The sequence below is a fragment of the Sardina pilchardus genome, chromosome 20 (genome assembly GCF_963854185.1).
Source record: "Sardina pilchardus chromosome 20, fSarPil1.1, whole genome shotgun sequence".
Lineage (NCBI taxonomy): Eukaryota > Metazoa > Chordata > Actinopteri > Clupeiformes > Clupeidae > Sardina > Sardina pilchardus.
In genome coordinates, this window is record NC_085013.1 from 4,711,246 (window position 1) to 4,727,741 (window position 16,496).

At 46.7% G+C, this 16,496-nt stretch overlaps 1 protein-coding gene and 3 non-coding genes across 4 annotated transcripts in view; all 4 read right to left on the reverse strand.

Annotated features, from left to right (window-relative positions):
• Positions 1 to 236: 236 nt before the first annotated feature.
• Positions 237 to 16,496, reverse strand: part of arid4a (AT-rich interactive domain 4A) — a 28,116-nt gene continuing 11,856 nt past the window's right edge. The window contains exons 13-25 of the mRNA XM_062522376.1: positions 16,331 to 16,425; positions 15,113 to 15,210; positions 13,941 to 14,187; positions 12,074 to 12,522; positions 9,628 to 9,801; positions 8,750 to 8,834; positions 7,625 to 7,811; positions 6,730 to 6,792; positions 4,837 to 6,477; positions 4,035 to 4,139; positions 3,545 to 3,754; positions 2,879 to 3,025; positions 237 to 2,593 (exon numbers count right to left, since the gene is read on the reverse strand). Coding sequence (XP_062378360.1) covers positions 2,493 to 2,593; positions 2,879 to 3,025; positions 3,545 to 3,754; positions 4,035 to 4,139; positions 4,837 to 6,477; positions 6,730 to 6,792; positions 7,625 to 7,811; positions 8,750 to 8,834; positions 9,628 to 9,801; positions 12,074 to 12,522; positions 13,941 to 14,187; positions 15,113 to 15,210; positions 16,331 to 16,425 — 3,602 coding nt within the window. The 3' untranslated portion in view covers positions 237 to 2,492. The remainder of the gene's footprint in view (positions 2,594 to 2,878; positions 3,026 to 3,544; positions 3,755 to 4,034; positions 4,140 to 4,836; positions 6,478 to 6,729; positions 6,793 to 7,624; positions 7,812 to 8,749; positions 8,835 to 9,627; positions 9,802 to 12,073; positions 12,523 to 13,940; positions 14,188 to 15,112; positions 15,211 to 16,330; positions 16,426 to 16,496) is intronic.
• Positions 8,525 to 8,608, reverse strand: LOC134068266 (small nucleolar RNA SNORD53/SNORD92). The gene has a single exon (XR_009936646.1). It is a non-coding gene; the product is annotated as a small nucleolar RNA SNORD53/SNORD92 (small nucleolar RNA).
• On the reverse strand, positions 10,245 to 10,332 carry LOC134068268 (small nucleolar RNA SNORD53/SNORD92). Its single transcript, XR_009936648.1, has one exon. It is a non-coding gene; the product is annotated as a small nucleolar RNA SNORD53/SNORD92 (small nucleolar RNA).
• Positions 14,434 to 14,516, reverse strand: LOC134068267 (small nucleolar RNA SNORD53/SNORD92). The gene has a single exon (XR_009936647.1). It is a non-coding gene; the product is annotated as a small nucleolar RNA SNORD53/SNORD92 (small nucleolar RNA).

Here is a 16,496-nt window from a genome sequence, read left to right on the forward strand (position 1 = left end):
CTTTCCACTGATATAAATGCTTGTTTCCCAACTGCGATGCTACGAAGCTTTAGAGGGACACGTTTCTGTAATGCTTCTTTGACTATTTAATGGGCCTCGTTTTAGATCTTTTGAGACCATATGCCTTATATAGAATGTGCCTCAAAGCATGTACCCTTAATATTTAAGATCATTTCATGAGAAGATGGTGACGTGGTTTAGGTGAGAAAAAAATAATGTACTGAACAAAACCAAAATTATATTTCAAACTTTATTAGAAATGAGAGCTCTGCTTATTTTACATAAAGATACAATGGCTTTGCTCAAGAGAACCTAATACCTTGTTTATCCTTCATACAGGAAATCCAAAGAGAAATTGTCAGTGGAAGAGTTCTTCCATTCAATTGAATGAAGAGAGGTCCTAAACATGGACATGTTCAGGTGTACTCAACATTTCCACCAGTCTAGGCAGTCTTGGCTCAAAAGCTCTCACTGAAGACCAATGATTGATTATATATACAGTTTAAAGATGTGATGCTAATGCTTCTACCAACTTGACATAGAAAAAAGGAAAGGTATTTCATATACAAAGATGTATTGTTTTTAAAAAATAATATAAATCATTTTTTACAGTTTGTGTAAAATGTATTTTTCAAATACATGGTTCTGGAAGATCTATGTACAAAAGAAACAATCATAGTAAGAACCCCTGGGCTAATACGTACATGTTCAATAAGCAACAGTTTTATTGAGTTGGTCAGAATTCATACTGGAGAAGGAAAAAAAACTTAAATAATTACAAATACAAGTACCAGGAAATAAGAACAAAATGGGGAGGAGGGAGTCCAAATGAAAATAACAAAAAACGAGAGCCACCGGCAAATGGTGGCATTCTTACGAGTCAGCTCACGGAGAAAAGTGTGAAGAGTTTTGGGCTCAATGGCATTAAAGATGGGTGTGTGTCTGTGTGCATGGAAGAAGGGGGGTTGGGGGTTGTCATCATAGCAATATTTAACTGCACAGTAGTTACCCAGTTGTGACATCACAGTCAAAGCTTGCCTTCAGTTGAGTCCATAACATTCGTCAGCATCAAACCATCTCAAGGACCCAACTGATGAGAGGGGAGGTGCCAATGTCTCAGTATTGTTTTAAAGGAGGGGAACAAAAAACACTGCGCTTCTATGGACTGAATAAATATATTTAACAAGTTGCAAATAATACCTTTTATTTTACACAAAAGAAATGAAATGCCAGCACTAGAAATATTTAATTTAAATAACTTCACGGCTGCCGTATATACTTTTTTGAAATTTTCTTTTTTTTTTTTTCCTGTACTAAAATAAAAACTCTGCAATTACATATAAAATGACAAAAGACACTCGCAAAAGGAAATGAGTCCACTGAAAACATCTTTTGTCCTGCATTCCACTGTAAACATGTACGTTCTCATCTGCTTTTTTTTGTTTTTCTATAGAATCGTTTTTCTATTAAAAAGGGATGACAAAAATAACTTTTGCATACTTATCTGTGCTCGCACTTGTTTTACAAAGAGTGGAAGACAGCAGCTACAGTTTTCAGTACACTACATTCCCCTTTGCAACTGACTTTGTCCTCGTTATTTTTTCCAAAATAGGGCACTCTGCTGTAACACGTGTACTTTGGCAGTTCTGATGGAGCAAGCGAAGAAAAATTTTGACCTTTTTTCATTTGTTTCAATCGTCTTTCCTTGATAACCATGTCCAGCTGGTTAAGTAAACCACAAAAGGGAGCGTCTTAACTAGTGATGATGCCATGAACTAACCTTATCCTGCTCAAGGAACAACGTGGGAGGATTTCTTTCTTTTGCTTGTTTGTTTGTTTGTTTGTTTTGTTTGTTACTGCATCCATACCAGCCCCAACATACGGGCCACCGCAGGTGGATCTCTGAATCTCAGGGGTGTAAAGGCGTAGCGGGGAGGGGGAGCGGAAAGGATGGAGGAGAAAGTGCCTTGTATTCGGTGTACACTGGACAGTGGTGTGAAGTGTATCTGTGCACTGTATGGATGCTGCAGAGTAAGAGGGGTTGAGAGTGCGTGTGTGTGTGTGTATGTTTGTGTGTGTGGGGTGTGGCTGTGTGTGTACTGCATGTACACAAGACAGTTGCGTGTTTGCCTGTTTGTGTAGTCGTGTTTGTGTGTTACATTCTGTCTCACATGAAATCCTTTCTCCTGATGCTGCAACTGGTTGAGAGCTCAAAGTATGAGAGAGAGAGAGACAAAGAGAGATAGAAAGAGAGAGAGAGGCAGGATCAGTTTTTTCTTTCTTTCTTTTTACAAAGTGCAGGAAGTGGGAGTGGCCAGGTGGTGATGGACAGGGGAGGGAGGGAGGGGCTAGGCGGGGCAGTCGAGTGCTATTGGCCGTTGGCTCTGGCCCGGCGTTTGGTGTGACTGCAGGGGAAGGCAGCGCAACGCTGACAAGGCAGAGGTCTGGGAGAGGGGTCAGGCTGGGTAGGAGGGGCCACCACGGGCGTGTCATCACCTGCACTCCACGGCAACTGTGTTCTGAGTGGGCGACGCCGACGAGGGACTCATGCCCGTGTCGGAGGAAGAGGAAGTGGAAGCTGTGGTGTGGGACACTAGAGAGGGAAAAAACAGAGACCGTCAGTTCAATACTTAATTCTTGCACATACAGCAACACACATTCCATGAAAACTGACAGTATTGAGTCATTGAAAATTTGTCCAGAAAATGAAGACAGTTGCAGGAACTCAAGGCAAGACATCTAACACAAGGTAGCTAACTTATTATTTGTAATATTATTAATATTATTATTATCATCATAACAGGCTTAAGCCTGGCAAAACATCCCATGTATACACACAGTCAGATGCCATGGGAAAATGTCATGCAGGAGAATGTACCTTCTCTTTCTTTCTTTTTTAACCTCTTGCGCCGGCGGTCGATGGAGGCCACCTCGGACTTTAGGGACATGTAGTACTTCCTAATCTCCTGCAGCTTGTCCTGGAGGAAGGAGATCCGCTCTGCGCTCGACATGTTGTCCAGCTCAGCTGCAGAAGAAAACAATGAGGCAAATATTACCACACCACCAGACATCTGACAAACTGCAATCTGACAAACGGTCATGAAATCGATAATAGATTTTGGTATGGAAACTTAAAATGTTTTTGTATTGAAAGACAACCTGATACTGGACAGAACCAATGCCTCAGCTTCTTACTTGTATGTTAGCCACCATCTTTGTTTTCAAGGTTCATACTTCAAAAGTCTTGGGTAGATATATTTATAGGGAGTTTTCTTTGAAAAGATCTTTGAAAATCGTTTTTATATAGTTGTGTTTACATCCACTTTACTCTCATATCATTATTGTTAAGGTCTTCTAGAATATAACCATATGTGCCACCTTTGCATAGATGCTTTTAGTTAGATGAAAAACTTAAAAAATGTCAAGGTGTAGCAGGCTGCCTCAAAGCGTCCAGACCTCTGAGTGCTAATTATTTTGTCTCGTAGTGGTCACAATTTCGGTTCAGGGTTAAGTACACTGGCTGGTCAAGCAGGCTACTACTCACTGTGCTGGAATGTCCACTTGTATGTGCGTGGGGAAGGGAAGGCCTGCTTGTCCTTGTGCTTGTCCTTGTCCAGCTCCTTGCTGTTGGGGGACACCGTGCCGGGGGAGCGAGACTGCTTCTGGGCCTTGCTGGCTATGCTGGAGTGCTTGATGGGGGTCAGCTTATTGGAGGGGTCCGTGACCGGCAGGTCCTCACTGTCGCTGCTGTGACCTGGAAGAGGGCAACGAAAAAGTTTAATACTCCGAAGCATCCTAAACACGGAATGCGGCATCAAAGGCAACGTGTGAATTATTTTCCTATAATTATGTATCATTTTACAAAATGGGCACTGCCTAAGTACATTATTATGGCCTTCATGAACTTCAGAGGAGAGTCCAGTATGCACAAGCAAGTTACAGGCCACACACATCAATGGAACTGAAATGTAGACCTCAGAAGACATGCGACAGGGATTCTAACTTCAAAGGCTTGACTAGCCCGGCCTCCCCACCTGTTCCATTCTTTTCAGTCTTGGCGGTAGTGCTGGAGCGTTTCTGGTTGCGCTTCACCTTCTTGGAAGCAGAGCTGCTGTTGCCGTCAGTCAACCTCTTCTGACCTGAGGAAGGCAAAAAAACAATACGCGTTGGGCACGCACTCACATAGACTACTCGCCTGTAGAAATGTCCTATCTTACGTTCTCAGAGCTTTGGTACAGTGTTACCTCTAGCCCCTGACAATGCTGAAGATCGAAGAGTTACGTTACATTTGGAATGTAGGCAGGATCACGGTGAATAGTTGGGCTATAATTTGCTAAGACAATAAGTACAATGTCATGAACAATTCATTGATCATGAATTTCAAAAATAGAAAGCATTACTCTTCATTACACACGGTCACAAGGCTAAAACACACAACTTGCCATTCAAACAGAACATTGTCCTTTAAATATTCTTCCCCAACATAAATTATCTGATTAGGGCTGTCCCTTGTATTCAAAATCTGGAGGGATATTTTGACCCAGAGCCTACAAAGCCACACACATCATGCAAGTAGCAAGTAGCCCTGCAATCAGCAAATGTATTCACAAGTTACTGTATTTCACTCATGAAATGCACTACACTGAATATGATGGAACATCTCCTTTTCAGAGGGGCATTTTCAGCTTCAGAAGTGCATTCCATTAGGTAAAGTGAATTAGATGAGCGATTTAATACTTTGGTTAAGGCCACGGCTGCTTCTTCTATATTAAAAGCAATCGGCAGTGATTCTCATATTAAAGTTGACAAGTAGGAATAAATCCACTGGGCCCTTACCTCTATCCTTGGTGTCGCGCTCCTGCATCGAGAGGCTGGAGTTGCTGGAGCTGGCGCTGGCGTCGAAGCCGTGCATGGACTCGGCCTCGCCGAGGCCCTCCTGCGACTCGCCGTCCACCTCGATGGTGACGTCGCTCTCGCTCTTTGTGCTGTGCGACTCCGGGCTGGCGGCCGAGGTCGGCGGGGAGGCCGAGGACGAGACGGCCGACGGCCGCTGGGGCGCCTGGGAGGTGGCCGTGGCGCCGAGCGGCAGGTGGGAGGAGATGGAGGACGACGACGTGCACGAGGACGAGGAGGAGGCGGAGGACGAGGGCGGGAGCTGGCTCTTCACCTCTCCGCCTCGGCTCGCGGGCAGGAGCAGGTCGCCGGCGGGCTTCTCCTTCTCGTCCAGGTCGTCCAGGTCCACCTCGTAGCAGACCAGCACCTCGGGGCCGATCTGGGGCATCATCTCCTCGTCCCGGCCCGACGACGGCTCCATCTGGGGGGGCACGGAGCTGGTCGTGCCCGACTCCGTTTTGGCCTGAACCTCCCGGGTCAGGGACGGCATCTCGATCTTCACTTCCGAATCTCTGATCGGCACCACCGCTGACAACGCCGCCATTGCGTTCGCCGCCGCCACCGCCGCTGTGGGCGAAGCGAGGTGCTCTGATGATGCTCCTCCTTTGGACGCTCCCTCGCTCCTTCTCTCCGTCTCGGGGGCTCTCTTCTCGGGCGACAGGGTCTTGGCGGGGGTCTCCAGGCGCGCCCGCTTCTCGGGCGAGCGCTGTTCGGTGGCCTTGCGCTTGACCACGCTGCCGCTGCCGCCGCTGTTGTTGTTGTTGATCGGGCTGGCGCTCACGCCGCTGACGGCGCTGGTGTTGTGCTCTTCGGCGTCCACCTCCTCGGTGGCCGAGTCCGTGTCCGAGTCGGCCGGCGCGCGGGGCCTCTCCCGCTCCCGCTCGCTCTGGGCCAGCTGCGGCGACACGGGCACGGCCTCCTGGGGCTTCTTGGAGGGCCGCGGGAGGCTGCCGGGGGTGTCCCCCTCCGGAAGCGCCGCCGGGGTGGCGGGGGTGGACGTGGGGGCCGCCGCCACGGCGGGCTGGGTGGGGGTCTCGGCACCGGGCTCTTTGGGGCGCCCCCTGCGTGCTTTTGACCTGGGGGTCAACTTCTCCTCCGGCTCAGGAGTCACGGGCACTGATGATTTTACTGGAGTCGATGGAGTCGAAGGAGCCGATGGTGGCGGTGTTGTGGTGGAGGTTGTTGCTGCTGCTGCTGCTGCTGCTGCTGTTACTGCTACTGCTACTGCAGTCGTTGCGGTGAGGTTGGCCACCACAGGCTCTTCCTCTGGTTTGTCGCCGCTTTCCTGCGTCTCCGAGGACTTGGGCTTCTGCGCAGGGCTGCTGGGAGCCTCGACATCCGTTGCCGCGGTCGTCGTCGTGGTCACCGCCGTAGCTGCTGCGGGCGCCGCTTCAGCTGCGCTTCCTCCCTCCGCCGCTGGTGCAACCGAGGCTGTCTCTTCTTCCTCCTCCTCCTCCTCTTCGTCTTCCTCCTCCTCCTCTTCCTCCTGCTTGGACGCTACGGCCTGGTCCGCACCCTCTGCCCAGTCCGGCTTTTTGTCCGACAGGTCTTCGCTATCGCTGTCCTCGGAAGAATTCCCTGAATCTGCAAGCAGCGGAGACAAACTATGAGTGACATTTTAGCTTTTCCAAGAACTATCGACTGGGTTTTATTTTACGGACCTCAATAAATCACTATTAATACCCCAACCCCGGCAACTACGCAGGTGCGCAAATTTATAGCACGACGTGTTCCTGCCTCCTCTCTGGCGGCATGTCGTTGTTACGTGACAGAATGTTCTAACCCGAGGTGTCGCGAGCGGCGAGACGGGGCGACTGAAGAGGAGGCACTACGTACCGTTAGATCCTCGGTCGGAGTCGTACATCCCTGAAGTCCTCCTCGTGCGTCTCCGGGGGGTTCCTGTGCGGAGACAGATTACATTAACGCCACGGCTCAGTTCGCAAGCACAATACAGTGGCAGGGGCAGCAGTCCAAGCGCTTAGAAAGGAGCATGCACAGCAGGAGAGTTCAGACACGGATTTGCTTTATCATGTCCTTGCTTCATGAATGATTCTAACATAATGAAAGTAACAAATGCTGGGTAAACTTGGTAATAATAATAATAAGAAGAAGAATAAGAATAATAAGAATAAGAATAAGAAACAATAACAATAACAACAATTACTAATAGGGCCCCTTGTTTTGCTTGGCAAACTTGCCAATAATAATAAACAATAACAATAACAACAATTACTAATAGGGCCCCTTGTTTTGACACATTTGTGAACAAAGAGACAACCCTTTTGTTAAAAACTTTCCCATTGAATAGCTTGTACAGACTATTCTATGAAATGTCTATGAAATGTTTCTGCAACATTTCAGGCTACAGCAGAGGCTGTACGGTTACATAAATCATCTGAAAGAGGAAGTCTACACAGCCTACACAACACCATCACAAGCCATCTCGTAATTGCAGGGCATCTCCACAACTCTGGCACTGGTAAACAAAAGAGTCTTCTCTACAATAGAGGACGCGGAAGATGCAAAGCTTCCAGAAAGACTTATTATAAGCAGGGGGCCTCAATACAACTTAGGCATTGTCTTTCTTGCTCTAGATTCCATTAGACAAGCCAAGACAGGTAGGCAAGTAAGTAAGTAAGTAGGTACGTATATAAATAAGCAAGTAAATAAATAAAACAAACAAACAGGCCCAGGATTGACCACGAGCTCAGAGTCAGCGCGGTGACCTTACCGTCTCCGTTGGGCAGAGCCGAGGGGTCGGATTGGTGGGAGCTCTTGCTGCCCGAGCGGCTCTCGTTGCTGGGGGTCTTGGAGGCGCTGCGCGAGGCACTGGGAGGAGTGGACTTGAGCGGGGGCCGGCCCCTCTTCGGCACCATCTTGGCCTGCTTGTCCTCCTCCTTTTCTCCATCCTCTTTATTCTGCTCCAGGACACAAGGCACAGGGGTCAAAGGTCACATCAGAGCAGCAAAGACTCAGCAGAACAGCAAGACTGGGACAACTTGACAAAGTTCCAGAAAAACAGAACCCCGTCATGATGACAGCCAAATGGCATGAAAAGAACATCTACTTCATAGGAAGAGTGGGACAGGTTGACAAGTCAGACATCAATTAGGTACACATGGCATCTCTACAGTGGTAACAAGCTTCTGTTTGGGTGACATTTGGATGGCATTTCACAGGTTTGTGAGAGGTTAGCTCCAAACGCAGCTCATCAACACTTCAGCTACTTAATCTGAGTATCTGACTTTTATATATGTACAGTTATTCAGGTAGCACATCTCTAAATATATATGTAATATGTGGGGCAACTTTTCGAGCAAATTGTTGGACTATCACATAACCATGTGTTATTGGACAACCATGAACATGATCTAACGATCACTAATGATCAAAGCTCTCCATTAAAAAGTTGCCCATTATCAATGGAAACATGCCACTAACACTAACACCCAGGACACTGTCGAACAACATAGCTCAAAAAGTCGCTTTGTGCATTATTATCAACTTAAGAGCAGGGAATGACTCCCATAATGTCTTCCATTTTATCATGGTTTGGGAGAGACATTGGGTGTCTTGCTATAACCGTTAGCCACGATGGGAAAGAGTGAGCGTGCTTAATGGCCACATCAGACAGATCAGATAGCCAAGAGAAACGTGACATCAGGTGACATCAGTGGAGAAAAGCGAAACCATTCTCTGGTATCATCATGTTCTGTTGGGCTTGCTTTAACCTCAGACTCTTACTCGGTTTCTAATGAGGACCTGACGGACAAGTGGGACAGGGATCTCTCTGTATAGGTTTACTGCAGATGGCGTGTTGGGGCAGCTGGGAGTCGAAAGAACAACGGGGACCCACCTTGACTTTCTTTTTCTGTTTCCTCTTTGTTCCTCCTTTGTCAACAGGCCAGATTATCCTGTCTGCCTTCACCCACTCGTCATAGCTGGCACATAAACACACACACACACACACACACACACACACACACAGAGAGAGAGAGGAGAGACTTTAGCAGCTTGTCACTTCTGAGGATTTACACATCCTCTAAAAGTATTGGCCTGTCATGCAGAACTCTTGTCGCTGTCCATTTCATTAAGCCCCATCTGTCATGTGGACGTCGCCATGGTGACATGCCAGTGGAGCCACGTCAATCACGGACACCCATTTACATGAACTAATTAAATCTATTGTTTCTCCATAGCAACACAAACTAAGCAGATTTTTTTAAATTCTTCTCCAATTCTTTATTTCAGTGAAAATACTGATTTGTTAAACATTTTTATACACATCTTTTAACTGCTATTGTATTCTTGTCCCGATATTAATAAACAAACTTTGGGAGGGGAAAAAAACTAAAAAAAAAACCCAGATATGTTTTACTACTTCTGTAACGTTAAAGATGCACCGCTAAGAAATGTTTACGTTATGCGTGTAGCCGTGCAGCTTAATCTGAATTGTGTGAGAAGCAACACTGCAAGTAAACAAAAACGCTTCGATCTCTGGCTCGGGGCATAATCAGATAGCCAGAGAAACACAAGTCTGCTTCAGAGGCAAGAGGAAAACCATCTATGAGGATCAACGCAAGTTTCCTTCTCAACACAGTCTCCTTCAAGACCTTTTGTGTGGCTAGGTTTCCATGACTTATTTGCTAAGGACTGCCCATTCTTCCTGTTCACACTGGAGGATAAGCTAATCAGGTCAATTTGCCAATATGTAAGAACTGTGTCGTGACTCACCGAACGTTCCAGCCGTAGTAGTGCACCAGGTAGAGCACCTCTCCGTCGTCCGTCTCGGTGTTTTTGATGTTGGCCTCGTAGATCTTCTGGGTTTTGCCCCGTCCGTACTTCACGCGCACCTTTGTTCCGGTAACCGAGTGCTCGGAGTCTTCGTCACCGTCTTCATTCTCACCCCTACGACACACACAGTCACAAAAGATGAGTCCATACACTTAAACAACCCCGGCTTTCTAAAGGGCAATACTCATGACGTTTACTGGAAATGATGACTTGACTTCTTCCACTGCACATGATCTTTACGTGCATCCTAGAACAAGGAGCAACTAATGCTGCAGTCTCTGATGGGTATGACCAAACAATAATTAAACAGAGGAAACTAATACCTTCAAAAGTGTAAAGTGTACACAATACATACTGAGGATTCCCCATACCAACACCATAGACAGCCTTTCAGTAAGCGCCATACATCAAAAGATCTCCATAACAATGCCGTGTGTATATGGGGAAGGTACACAGCCTTTCAAAAAACGGACAACTATTGTCACAATGGCGGGTCAGAACATTTGAAAGATCCCGACTTTCTAACTAACTCATGTGTCAACGAGTTCAGTCTGGGGTGAATCAGATAGCCAAGAGAATCGTGGCATCACAATAAGACAATCAGCTCATAAAAAGCGAAACCATTCTCAGGCATCACCACACTCGGCCCCTGCGTGTGCCTCGGCCCGTGCACGTTCCTCTCAGTGACCAAACAAACGACATCCTTACTGAGACTGCACGCATCCAAAGCCCTGTAGATGCTAATTATGAGCCTGCCTGCAGCTTTTGATTGATGGCTATAAGAGGAATCGCCGTCTTCCGCTGCACATGGTGCAGAAACGATGTCTGAACTGTGCCTGGGCTTTAAAAATAGACATCGCATTTATAATGAGCAAAGTAAACTTGCTGTGCTGCACTGTCGACAATGCAAGTTTGCTTACAAACGCAGTTCACAGCCACAAATAAGAGAGAAACACTGCCTCAGCCACAACGACAAAAAACAAGATCTGTAGGCACTGCATTCTACAGAGAAATGCACACAATGTTTCGGGACAACCAAAACAGTGCTCGTGGGTCAGAATGTTTCAAAGAGTCCTAATGCTTTGCTGAAAAACATCTTCCAGACAATTCTTTCATCCTTGTCTGCAGCATTACCCAAGGGAATGCTTTGACAGTTATGAACCTTTACCTTTAAGCATGACACAATAGAAAGTAGAAAATTATTACTTCGATTCAACACTTGCCATAAATATCTTGATACAATACTGAAACGATACCACGGCAACGTCACGGCAAATTAGGCTAAATCAAGGTCAGTGATCAAATAACTGCATGCAAATCACTAAAAGCTACACAGAAGGGCCCAGGGCTCAAAATTAGCACCAGCCACCAGCCAAATGCTGGTACATTTTGAAGTTGGCTGGTAGATTTCAGACAGAAAATTTATATTTCCTATTGAATGGCTGGTGGATTTCACCAGTTCATCTGTTTCTGGCTGGTAGATATTCACATTTCAAAAAGTTAATTTTGACCCCTAATATTTAAGCCATGTGATGTAGGCTTCCCTAGGCCTTTCCGTGTTTATGGGATTTCTCTGATTTTTGCAAAAGGAAAAAAAGTGAAGATATCCTTGTCAAAATTCACTAATGAAGGAAAGTTTGTTTTATCCCAGAGTAAACAGCACTCGTTTCACTTAAGCTATAGGCCTAGCCTGTAACTGAGGAGATGAACTTGGTACTAGTAATCACGTAGTGGTGTTTCCTATAGCCTGTTCATTTCCCTGTCGTTCTTTGAACTCTGTAAAAAATGTTGGGATATGTCTGCGAAGTGCTTAGCCAAGTTTTAGGTGTGAAATATGTTTAACAAACAGGCCTCAGTGTACCTGTTGGCTTGCCTCCATTATGCACAATGTATCCAAAATAGTTCCAGATTTCACTTTGATCTTTTGTTTTATCCACAAGCATAGGACTGTCGGCAAAGAACTTGTGTTGACGCCTGCTACGCACTCACTCACTCACTCACTCAGAGCTGCCTGCTTGACACGCCCACTTCCCTAGATGCGTGCAAGAAGCATGGAGAGTGGGAGCAGTCGACACAGAACGGCATTATTGGGCATCGTGATGCGTCTCTAGCATCAGTATACCATGCAATACTAAAAGTAATTAGGAGTCATTCACTTTGATCTTTACCGTAGATGTCGCAGATGCACAATGTAGGACACTGGCATTAAAAGGGACACAACTGCCTCTTGTGGCCTGACAGATGCACTAATTCCACTCCACACTCCCAGGACCAAGTGTAATCCATAGCCAATCCAATACAAATATCCACACAATAACAAGCTACATATACGGAATGCAGGCCCCTGGGTGTTACACACGTTAAATCATAATAAATAAATACATACCGTTCCTGGGTCCTGGACCTCTCTCCGTCGTCTTCGTCCTCGTCATCATCCTCCTCTTGCTCCTCGTCCTCCGACTCCTTGTCCGACTCCTCGAATCGGCGGCTGCGTCTCTTGCTGGGGGGCTCGGGCCGGCCGTCTCCCTCCTGCTCCCTCCTGTCCCTCTGCTGCTGCTGCGGCAGCGGTGGCGGCGGGGGCTGCTGCTGCTGCTGCTGCTGCTCCTCGTCCTCCTCTTCCTCGCTGCCCTCCCCTGCGGCGCGGGCCTCCCTTTTCCTCTCGCGCTCCTCGCGTTCCCTCTCGCGCTCGCGCTCCCGTTCCCGCTCGCGCTCCTCTTTCCGCTGCTGCCGCTGCAGCTGCTCCTCTCTCTGCTGCTGCTGGTGCAGCTGGCGCTCCTGGCGCGTGGGCTCCTTGGTCTCCACCTTCACCGGCGTCAGCGTGCACCGCCGCCGACCCTGGACGAGAGAGAGGAGAGAGAAAAGACCGAAAGACCCAATGAGTGAGGAGAAAATGAGGTGCAGGAGACGAACGAAATGGACCATTTTAGTTTAGAACATTTTGCCTCAACAGTAGGCCCGCTGTGTCTTCTCTAGACGACATGTTCTATTTTTGCGCGCTCCTTTTATCCACAACTACAAAAAAGCTACTCTGTCACAGGGAGGGGCAAAAAAAAAAAAAACACTTGATGTCTTCATACAGTACATCTGAACAGCTTGGTTACCTCATTACATGTTGGCACATGCTTTTCCTGGAAAGGTGCAGATATTAAACTGCAGGGGCATAAAAAAAATAAAAAAAATAAAAAATTCTCTGCTAAAATGCAAACTGACTAATCACAAGGGAAAAGTGGTATCCTTGACATGTATCAACAGACACAGGCACTGAGATCACAGAGAGTATGTAGCTGATGACTATAAGACCGGACAGAGCAAATCCCAAATTTGCCAACGTTTGCATGGGTATTCCCAGGCTAGTTTTGGTCCCCGTGTCTGAACCTGTGGTTCCCCTCGTACTGAGCAGGATTACCACTGCAACACCACACCATTGGCAGGGTGAAACTAACCTGTGTCACGACGGTCTAAACCCAGCTTACGTTTCCATGGGTCCCCCAAAGACAAAGTTGTTTATAAACAAACTACAATTGCTGACCAAAACAGCTATGGCAACAGAACCCTAACAAACTTCAGCTTATATATATATATATATATATATATATATATATATATATATATATATATATATTAGCGTTACCTCATAACCTTATCTTCCGACAGCTACGTTTGTTGTTTTCACAAGATACTGAGATAAGCGGGGCCTATCTATGTTGCAATATTGCCTTACTTCTGTTACAATAACATGAGGTAGTCTTTTCAGGGAGGGAATTCAGAGTGGGGCTTACCGACCAATTACTACACCACTCCAGACGCCAATATTTACACAATACTACACACCCTCGGCAGTATAATCCTTCAATACAAACACTTGTATGCTTAAGCAGACACAAAAGGTACAAAGACCAACTTAATGAACAAACACTTTGCACCAGACAAACTCTAGGTTCGTATTGCATTCATTAGGAAGTCTTTGAAAACATAATGGGCTGTTGGTGGGGCAAAGGCTGGGCTTTATGGACCTACAGCATTTGACATGCAAACCACAAAGTTTGCAATCACACAAGTCACACAGAACTCACCATACTCTAAGCAGGGCTTGACACAAAGATATGTGCTGCCTTAATTAAGGTCCAATAGCTACAAAGAGACACTATTTCTGCTTTAACCAAAAATAAACCAAAATGAAAACATGCCAAATAAATTAGCAAATAAATAGAGAAATAAAAAATGAAGTCCTGTGGTAACTCTTGTCGTCCTACCCTCGGTGAGGAGACTCCTTTGTGGGCTTTTTCGCTCTCTGCCTCGGAGTCGTCCTCGTCGGCAGCTGGTTTGTCGTCGGTGGCGGCGGCAGCTGCCGTCTCGGACTCCTGACGAGTGTCGGCGGGCTCCTGCTTCACGGGATTCTGCTGCTCGCTGGGCGCCACGACAGGACGTGGGTCATTATGGTGGACAGTGCGGAAGGTGATGCCAGCAGACCGGCAGTACTCCTCAAAGCCATACAGGTACCTGGCAAAGCACGCACACACACACACACACACACACACACACAAATCTGTCAGGAGGGCTAGGGATGACATTGAAAGAATACATAGACAGTAATAATGTTTTGCTTTCAGAAGGGGTTTTTAGTTACTCTGCATTATAATATCTAACTCTTTATTAGACATAAATGTTTTGGAAGGGAGGCTCAATTGAAGTCAGAACAGGACGACATTTTAAGCTATTTCAAAGTTATAGTTATTTAAAGGGGGTTGAATCAGATAGCCAAGAGAATCGTGGCATCACAAGACATCAGCCCAGAAAAGCGGGACCATTGTCAGGCATCATCACGTTCGCCACATCAGGCGTGTTTACTAGCAGCTCAGCTGGTTGCACCACGCTGCGCTGGCGCAGACTTCCCCCCGCTAAGCAGGTCGCCCGCTACAGGTACATTTCCTGCGGGCGACCACAGACGCAGCTGCTCCAGCCTGGGCGACGTGCTGAACACCATCCAGACTCCAGACGCGGTGCAGCGCGCTTAGAACAGGCTGCCTCTGCAGTGCCAGCAGGCTGTGCGACCAAAGGCCTCATCCGAGCAGCTCATCCCAACAACAACAACACGCTGCAAGGCCACGCTGTCGTCTATGGAGGTTCGTTTTATTTACTTACTTACTTGTTTGTGCACACTGACAGATGGTTTAGTGCCTTCGACACAATCAAAGAATCATATGGTGATGCAATTTAAACTCCCCGAGTTTAAAGGGGTCTTCACCACCGCAAATATATTGCTTGCGAGTTTGTGGTTTAGTTGTTCAGATTCAAGTCTCCCTAAATAGCCCAAAGCAGATGTCAACACATTGCACTTCATTGATTGCTGTGGGACTGTGCCTGGGGCAGACAGCATGGAGTGACGCATGCAAGCAAACACACACACACACACACAAACACTTACTTTCTGTAGGCCGTCTTGACGTTGTAGGAGGCAGCCGAATTGAGGACTGGAATCCCCAGGTCCATGTAGATCTGTTTCCATACGGAGCCGCTTTCAATCTGCACCAAAACACAAGCAAGGGGGTTTTGCATAAGGACCTCTGGCATCTGGCTTCAATACAACACAACACGCCATTACACACTGCAACAACTCAAAGCCATTACGCAATTTCAGCCAGGACTCAAAACAGAAACTTCTGCTGTGAGGTAATTACAACCTTGGCAGTAAATCGTTCTAGTAGTGACACCAAGTGTGTTATGGGGAAGTAACGCAACACAGCGTGGGGATAGACATGTCAAGGCCATGGCATTTGAGAGAGTTTAAACTTCTAGCATGACAGCAAGCGAAACAGGAATGACTACTGTGTCTAATCTGTTGAACTGCTCTCAGCATGGGTTACAGTTGGCAGTGCAGAGGTGTGCTTAAGCTGTGCCTTAGGCATCCGACACGTTTATAGTATCGCATAGCACAGAATCACCACCTGGCCAATAGACATATTTAACCCTGCAGGTTAAACAGGGATTAATGAAAACATTAATGTTAAGAAAAGGTATGTTTTCCTTTTTTATTAGTATCTATTTATTGGCTACGCTCATGTCTCTGGGGACAGTTCACCAGCTTCACCTGTAAAAGATTGAACAGCTACGAATTTAATATCAAATATCTTTAGAGGCCTAACAAAAAAGGCAAAAAAAAAACACTGCGGAAGAATTTAGTCACACAATAAAAGAACTTCCTTTTTTCGGGGGTGTTAAGTTGCGCACACACACACACACACACACACACACACAAACAATGTGTGGGCTGCTCTGACAGCCGCAGCTGATCAGAGAGGTCTGACGTCAGACGCTGTCGAGTGAAGAAAAGCAAAATCGCTCTTTACTCACATCCCCCCCAGCCTCCTGCTGTCACCCAGCTAACAACAGAAACACCGAGAACACGACGCTCCAAATACAGAGTGCTGCACTCGTCCCCGCTGCATGAGGCGAACGCTTACTATTATCGCTTGTGCTTATGGTGGACAAAGTGAGAAAAAAGAAAATAGAAAAGGGGAGCTACTAGAGTTGTTCCAAAAAGAAAAGCAGACATACAGAAAAGCAGGCAGAGAATAAGCATAGAAAAAGGCAAACGAGAAAGAGAAAGAGGAGATGACAAAGGAAGAAAGACCGTGAAACTCACTTTGTCACAACCTCCATGCTGATGCACCAGCCTGAAGAGCTTGAAGAGGTTGAGATCCTTGTAGCCCAGCACAGGAGGCTTGTTTATGGGGGTTCCTGAAGGGGGGAGGGGGGAGAGAGGGCACAGAGATCAATACACAGTCATGGGGCTTTTCAAAGAGACGGGC